Source organism: Zingiber officinale, chromosome 1B (assembly GCF_018446385.1).
Source record: "Zingiber officinale cultivar Zhangliang chromosome 1B, Zo_v1.1, whole genome shotgun sequence".
NCBI lineage: Eukaryota > Viridiplantae > Streptophyta > Magnoliopsida > Zingiberales > Zingiberaceae > Zingiber > Zingiber officinale.
The window spans coordinates 141,712,005-141,720,386 of NC_055986.1; the positions used below are offsets into that span (position 1 = coordinate 141,712,005).

Sequence of the window (8,382 nt, forward strand, 5' to 3'; positions counted from 1 at the left end):
TCTACGTGTCATTGACCCCCCGCTACCGAGGGTCCCTCATCCTTATTACCGGATCACATGCCTCCCTCTCAAGTCTAATTGAAGGAGGCGCCGAGTCCGACTGACTGGATTATGAGTTTGGTCGAGCATGTGCCTCCGCTCAGCCACTATGGGGTCGAATCGCGCCGGTCGGCTGAATGCTGAGGACTGTCCAATCGGCTTGCGATTGTATCCGGGGATCTTCTTGGAATGCGTGCAAATCTTCGCCATTATGGTTGAGCACGCGGGTTCTGCCTCGTGATGGGGCTCATTAAATGCCCTCCTCTAACCGAGTGCCATGTGGCACGGGTGATGTCATCGTACGACCGCCTCCTTACTCTCGAAGCGACGTCCGTTAGTTTGAAATGAACGGCGTGATGTGGGCCTCGGTCCTTGTGACCTGCATCCGACAGCTTAGGATGATCGGGCATACCCCTATAAAGCCTTCGCCTTTCTCCTTCGCCACACCTTCGCTTTCTTGTTTGCGACGTTCTCACTGCGCTCCTCTCCTCGGTGACCTCATCCATCGGCCCTCGGACGAACCCTCGTCTTCTTCCTTCGATCTTCTTGTCTGTAAGGTTCTTCTGACTTTCTTTCTTTGATTCCTGTGTTTTCTTCGCGCTTTTGGCCGTGTTTCGTCTTTTGGTTACTGCTTTGCTTATCTTCTTGCTCGCGCCTTTGCTTTCCCTTTCGATTTCTGCTTCCTCCGTTGCTCTGGCGATGGCAAGTTCTTCTCAACCCGCGGACCTCACTCTTGGCCCATGGTATACCACCATGGAGTCGTGGTTCGATCGGCGTGATGCCGAGAGCCTGATGAATGTTTTTGATATCCCTTTCGATTTTGAACTGATTTAACCTTCACCTTTCGTTCGGCCGCACAAACCTCCAAGCGGCGCCTTTTGTCTTTTCCGCGACCAATTCGTAGTCGGTCTGCGGTTTCCCCTCCACCCCTTCATCGTTGAAGTTTGCAACTTTTTTGGCATTCCGCTCGCCCAATTGGTTCCCAACACTTTTTGCCTCCTGTGCGGAGTTGTGGTCTTATTTAAGATACACAATATTCCCCTCCGCCCGGAGGTCTTCTATTATTTTTATTATCCCAATCAGTCCGAGCCGGACACTTATCTGTTTCAAGCTCGGTCCGGCTTAGTCTTTTTTAATAAGCTTCCCTCTTCCAACAAACATTGGAAAGAGAACTTTTTCTACCTTCGTATTCCCGGGCGGCTCCCCTTCCGTATGAAATGGTGTTGGTTGCTACTTGGAAAACCTAATGGTTCCACTGTACAAAAATTTTGTACAAAGGTCTGAACCTTTTCCTAGCTACCATGTGTTCTTTTAAATTAAACTCGGATCGCCTGCGGAACTTAACACGTTTGATCCTAAGTTTAATTTATTTGTTCTTTTAGGTTTAGACTTGGATCTCCTGCGGAACTTAACACTTTCGATCCAAATCACCTAGGTTATTAATTCTATTAAATATTAATTTCCAAAATTGGCTTCCAGTACTGACGTGGCAAGACACATGGCCTTCTTGGATATGAGAGCAACCACCACCGACTAGACAAAGCCTTTTAAGGAAAGCTAATATTTAATTTCCTTAAATAACTTTAGGTCAACCGAAAAGAATAATCAAATCACAAGGAAAAGAAAAAACAAAAGAACACAACATCGAAAACAAATTCGAAATACTAGAATCGCATGCCTCTTGTATTTGGTATTTTTACAAAGAAATAAAATTAGCATGATGCGGAAAAACATTACTAGTTATACCTTTCTTTTGAAGACAAAGACCTCTTGATCTTCTACCGTATTCCTCTTCTAACCTCGGACGTTGTGTGGGCAACGATCTTCCGAGATGAGAACCACCTTTCCACCTTCCTTCTTTCTTCTAGATTTCGGCCACAATAAATTTCTTCAAGGATGAAGAATTTCGGCCACCACCAATGCTCCAAGGGATGCTAGAGACGAGGCTTGCTCTCTCTTCTTCTTCTCCTTCCTTGATCCGGCCACAAACAAGAGCTCCACCAAGAAGATAGGTTTCGGCCAACAAGAGGAGAGGAGAGAAATAGGGCCGGCCACCAAAACCAAGGAAGAGAGGGAGGAAAAGAATAGAGGTTGTTCACCCATGAAGGCTCCTCCACCTCCTCTTTTATAATCCTTGGTCTTGGCAAATAAGGAAATTTTAATAAAAACTTCCTTAATTCTTTTGCCATGAAAAGGAAAAATTTATTTTAATTAAAAATAATTTTTCTTCTCATTATTATAATGGCCGGCCACACCAAATCTCCAAGCAAATAAAAATTTTAAACACAAATTAAAACTTTCTTATTTGTTTCCGAAAATTTTATAAAAAATTTCTCCAATAATTTTATTCCTTCATGATTGGTTAATAAAAAGGAAATTTTATAAATTAAATCTTTCTTTAAACATGTGGATAATTTCCAGAAAGTTATCTCTAAAAATTAAAATCTCCTTTCAATCTACAAATAAGGAAAGATATCAAATCTTTTCTTAATCTTTTGTAGACACTAATAAAAGAGAATTATTAATTTTAAACTTTCTTTTAAATCATGAACATGGTTAAAAGGAAAGTTTTTACCAAAATTAAAATCAACCTTTTAATCTACAAATAAGGAAAGAGATTTAGTTCTTCTCTCAATCTTTTGTAGAATCTTATAAAAGGAAAGATTTAAATTTTTAAACTCTCTTTTAAATCATGTTATCCACATAAGAAAAATTTTAAAAATAAAAATCCTTTTATTTTAATTTGGGCCGGCCACACAAAGCTTGAACCCAAGCTAGGGCCGGCCACCTTGAAGCACCCATGAACCAAACTTTGGCCGGCCCTTGCTTGGTCTCCAAGCTAGCTTGGCCGACCCCTATGGGATGGGTAAGAAGGTGGGTATAGGTGGGTATAGTACTCTATAATTAAGAGGCTACGATAGAGACCGAGAGGAGGAATTGATTTTGGTCTCCCGATAAAATTAAGCATCCCGTGTTCACCCCGAACACACAACTTAATTTTATCAAAAATAATTCATTCCACTAGAGAACTATTATTGAACTACCGCACCAATCCCAAATTATATTTTGGGCTCCTTCTTATTATGAGTGTGTTAGTCTCCCTGTGTTTAAGATGTCGAATGTCCACTAATTAAGTGAGTTACTGACAACTCATTTAATTAATATCTTAGTCCAAAAGTAGTACCACTCAACCTTATCATCATGTCGGACTAAGTCCACCTGCAGGGTTTAACATGACAATCCTTATGAGCTCCTCTTGGGGACATTCTCAACCTAGATTACTAGGACACAGTTTCCTTCTATAATCAACAACACAAACTATAAGTGATATCATTTCCCAACTTACCGGGCTTATTGATTTATCGAACTAAATCTCACCCATTGATAAATTAAAGAAATAAATATCAAATATATGTGCTTTTTATTATATTAGGATTAAGAGCACACACTTCCATAATAACTGAGGTCTTTATTCCTTCATAAAGTCAGTATAAAAAGAAACAACCTCTAATGGTCCTACTCAATACACTCTAAGTGTACTAGTGTAATTATATAGTTAAGATAAACTAATACCTAATTACACTACGACCTTCCAATGGTTTGTTCCTTTATATCTTGGTCGTGAGCTACTATTTATAATTTATAAGGTACTGATAACATGATCATCTGTGTGTGACACCACACACCATGTTATCTACAATATAAATTAATTGAACAACTACATTTATAATAAATGTAGATATTTGACCAATGTGATTCTGATTTCTAGATAAATGTTTATACCAAAAGCTAGGCTTTTAGTATACATCCTAACAAATGACAGGTCGGACTGCCCATCTCCCCCGAGCTGAAGAAATATAAGACCCGACCGGACTACCTTCAAGCAGCGAATCTGCTAGCCGGTTTGAAGATCGACATCAACAAGCTTCTACCTGAAGGAGTAATGTATATATTCGGTTTGAGTCCGAACCAGACCCCGCTCCCGAGCAGCTTTGGTAAGAACTTCGCTTGTACATTTTCCTTGAGTTCAAACTGATTTTTTTCTCCTTTCCTTGCAGCGAACATCGTAATGGAGTCCGTGCTATTCGGAATCTTGAAGAAGAAAGCAGCCGCGCTCGAAGCGGCAGCGACCAAGGAAATGGAGCAGTTGGGCATCGCTCCGGTCGGCTCCCACGAGGATGAGAGTGAAACGCAAGCAGGGGAGTTGGCCGCTCAGGCTTCACCTGTGGATGCGGCTGGCGGTGCAACTCCTAGCAAGGAACCGACTATTCGGGAGGAAGACTCCGAACCGGAGGATGAGCTCCCGCTCGACAGGAAAAGACGGCGAGTTGAGAAGCCTCTCCGTTCGGCAACCTCCGCAGTGCAAGCGTCTGAGCGGATGGACACCGCCTCTCAACGCGGCAAGGCACCATCGGTCGAGGCACTCTCCTCCGATCGGACTCCCTCTCAGTTGGATACACCTGCGGGCCCCATCGAAATGGTGTCGGTTAGCTCCCTTCCTCCTGCACCACGCTGAGTCCTCCGCTCGGGCATTTTGTCCACAATGTCCAGCCCGACATCTGATCCTTTGGCGTCCGCTCAGACGACTCTGTGCCGGCGCCACACTATTAGGGCCACCCTACATCTCCCTACTGAGGCGTTCATGGCCGAGTCCGATTGGCCGACAACTCCTGAACATATGATCACTATGAAGGGGCCCCTCGCTGAGATGTGGGCGGACGCTCGGGCCCGTGTGGCCATGATACCGCTCGACAAGCTGGCTGACAGTCACATGCAGCAGTCCACAGGGGTAAGCTTTATTTCCTCTTCTTTATGTAGCCTTCCCGGTCGGCCTCTTAACACTTCTGTGTACATCAGCGATGGGTGGAAAACATTGTTATCGCCAACCACTTGGCAATGGTGGATGAAGAATTGAAAAGACTGAAGAGTCCGGGCGGCCTGTCTTCCTCTCGAGGTCCCTCTTATGCCGAGCTGCAGAAGGAGCTCGCAAAAACCAAGGACTTGTTAGAGGCCGAGCGGAAGAAGACGGTCGATCAGGAATACATGCTGGACTAGCTTAACAAGCAGGTCAAGAGTTATGACCACAAAATTGAGCTCGCCACCACTCAGAAGAACACCGCCATCGCTGATTTGGAAAAAAAGAATGCGGAAGCCCGAGCTGTGGAGCAGCGTGTGAAAGAGCTGGCCGAGCTGCTAGAAGGAGAGCAGAAAGGTCGTTCGGAGGAGGTGACCAAACTCAAGGACGATGTGAAGGCCCTACAGGAGGCTCTAGATCCTTCCCGTGCCACCTTCAAGGAGTACCAAGAAGCAGAGTCAGGCTGCGTCGCAACTCTGAGGCAAAAATACATCCGCTCGGCGGAGTTTGTGGAGAAGGTTTGCGACTGGTTGGTTATCGCCTTCGAGTTGGCTATCACTGCCACTGCGGACTATCTGAAGTCCAAGGGTCAGCTCTTCGACTCCGTGGTCATCGCTGCTACAGAGCATGCGGCTCTTCTCACTACCATCCCGAAACATATTTTCGACTACCTTGAATGAAGTATTTTCTGTAATTCTACCGATCGACTAGACTTTAATTTTAATATGACATCTGTAACTTTATCCCTGGTCGGCGGATTTTTAAAAGTAATTTTTAAATGAATGCCCACTTTTGCTACGTTAGCCTTTCATTTTGAGTGTTCCTTGTAACTGTGCCGACCGGTCTCTCGACCTTTTTCCCGCAGGGAATTTCTTAACTTCGTCGATCGGTTAAACGACCTCCCACTCTGCCTGGGACTTCTATGAGTTTGTCGCTTGGGTGTTTTTCTTTACTGCGTCCATCGGTCAAACGACTTCCCACTCTTCTATGATCTTTTCGCTGTGTTTTTCTTTACTACGCCGATCGGTCAAACGACTTTCCATTTTACATGGACTTTCTGCTAGTGTCTCGCTAAAGTGCTTCAATGCGACGCTGCCTCATTGATAAGCGAATCTGTCACATCCGCTAATCAAATTGTACAAATATATTTTCACTGAACCCCTTAATTACACAATAATGTTGTAGTAACGAGCCCAGGATCGATCTCTCGAGGAACAAACGGTAGGATGTAATCTTAGGATCGTATTTTATTTCTATTTTTGGGGTTTTCGATATAAAAATGGGGATTAAGCTTTGAATCTAATTCTAACAAAGGACAAGCACAGCAAATAAGAAACTACACTACTGCTAAAATTAAAGCTAATTAAACTACAGAAAACTAAATTACTCACTAATACTTAACCCTAAGCTAAAGCAAGATTAATAACAACTTTAAAATCAATTGAAACTAAATTACTCCAAACATTTGAATTAAAACAATTAAGCTAAAAGAAAACTATGATTATTGAATCCAAATAAATCTACCAACAATAAAAAGCATGCATAAAAGAAACCCTAAACCATCTCAACACTAAACCAATCTTCTTGGCAACTTCTCCTTGTCGTCACATAAGGAAACAGCAGAGAACACTCCAACTGTAATCGGGGAAGACAACCTCAGCAACTAAACTCAGCTCAGCCTTCACCAGCACCATCGGAGACCACTCCAAACGAATCTGATGAAGATCGATGCTGCCAACCTCAGGAAATCTGCAAATCTGCGACTGCAACCTTAGATCTGATGTGGAGAAGATGATGAATGAAATGTCGTCGGAAATGGTCCAGAAGTAGTGGAGGAACACCGCCAAAGCTCACGGATGGAAGCAGAACCACCTTGGAGGAACACCTCGGAATCGGCGGCGCGGTAGAACAGAGGTTTGCAGACACAATTCTCACTGTAGGACCACCTTGGAGCGAGGTCAAATCGCCGGAAGCTGAACGCTAGTAGTTGGGAGCATCGTCACCGATGAATTCGCCGGAAAATGGATGTGGAAATGGAGATGGTGGTCGGAATCTCGCTGGAGACACGCGACGCGAAGCACAGGAGAATCGACGAAGACACTGTAGCACTGTAGCTTCTCTTTTGAATCAGATCTGGATATGATCGGACGGCTGGGATTGATTTGTCTCTTGATCAACGGTGAAAAGTCATCCAAAATCTGATCCGAAGGTACTGATCTTGATCTAGGGTCTGGATCTACTCTCCCTTAGGTCGGATCGACCAGATCATCACTGAATGGCCCAGATCTGCCCTGTCTTCAATGAACGGTCCAGATTAATTCAGGCTGGATCAATGGCTGGATGAACTCAAATCTGGATCAAAACTTCTGGATCTTTATCAATGGCTCAGATCTGCTCCTCATTAGGTTGGATGGGCCGGATCCTTAACGGATGGCTCAGATTCCTCCGATCTTCAATGAACGGTCTTGATCGCCTCGTTTAACCCTAGATTTGAGTCCAAATTTGGTTCAAATAGATCCACATCCATGATCCTTTGATGCCTACAAAATAAGAATCAAATATTAGCATCAAATAGCACAAAAAATAAGATAATTTGCAATTAAGCTCAAAATAAAGACAATGCATAAAATATAATGTAACCATGATTTAAACCTATGAAATCAACATCAAACCATGTATATATAAATCAAAATAATGCAGTAAAATCATATTTATCAAATCCCCCACACTTAGTCTTGAACGTCCCGTGCAAGTAAAGAAAACTAAAAATTATCTCCATAGAAAATTCCCTAGCAATACCTAGAAGATAGTAAAAAGAATTTAACTAAGATCATCTAAAAATCACAAACAACCATGAATACAATCCAAACAATAATCAGTAGGTATGGTAGTTTCAATCCAATTGAAAAATTAAGCAAGTTGCAATCTCACAAGGTGTTCACCTATTCTATCTCTCACACTCAAACATGTGTATAAGTGGAGCGCACTCAATGTCACTCACAACATTTCACTACCATAGGCTTGCTTATTTTCTACTTCTCCACCACTATAAACATAGCATACATGAATCAAAAGGATTTAATCATGAAGAATTGAAATGGAAGCAAAAGAAGCAATTGAAATGAATGTTGTAGCAAAAGAAAAGACATTAATGAAGAAAATGAGAAGGTAAGAGTATTGGAGGAATATACTTGATTAGTTGACCAATTTGATGTGAAAAGAGTTGTATACCATTTGTCATTACCAATTCAAAATACCAAGCTAACCTCCCCTTCAATTTGATGTCAATCCAAGATTCTTGATACTCTATCTTCACACTTGATACTCTCTTTTCTTGCCACTGGTTTTTTTTTTCTTCACTATTTTTTTCAACATTTGAAACTCAAAAAAATAATCTCAAATCATGAAGAAGATGCCCCTCCCCCACACTTAAAATATGGCCGTCTCGAGCAATGAAACAAATCTCAGAATCAAACAAAACAATCAAG

General features: G+C 42.5%; 1 protein-coding gene across 1 annotated transcript; it reads left to right on the forward strand.

The window, feature by feature from the left end:
- The first annotated feature begins 3,739 nt into the window (after positions 1 to 3,739).
- Positions 3,740 to 7,120, forward strand: LOC121982497. The gene is made up of 2 exons (XM_042535602.1): positions 3,740 to 4,034; positions 4,098 to 7,120. Exons 1-2 carry the CDS (start codon positions 3,983 to 3,985, stop codon positions 4,553 to 4,555), a joined length of 510 nt encoding a protein of 169 aa, XP_042391536.1. The 5' UTR covers positions 3,740 to 3,982; the 3' UTR covers positions 4,556 to 7,120.
- Positions 7,121 to 8,382: the final 1,262 nt, after the last annotated feature.

Bases quoted from the DNA above. Each gene is read 5' to 3' on its own strand.
- LOC121982497 (XM_042535602.1), top strand. From the start codon at position 3,983: ATGTATATATTCGGTTTGAGTCCGAACCAGACCCCGCTCCCGAGCAGC. The intron at 4,035-4,097 runs GTAAGAACTTCG...CTTTCCTTGCAG, and splicing joins CCCGCTCCCGAGCAGCTTTG to CGAACATCGTAATGGAGTCC.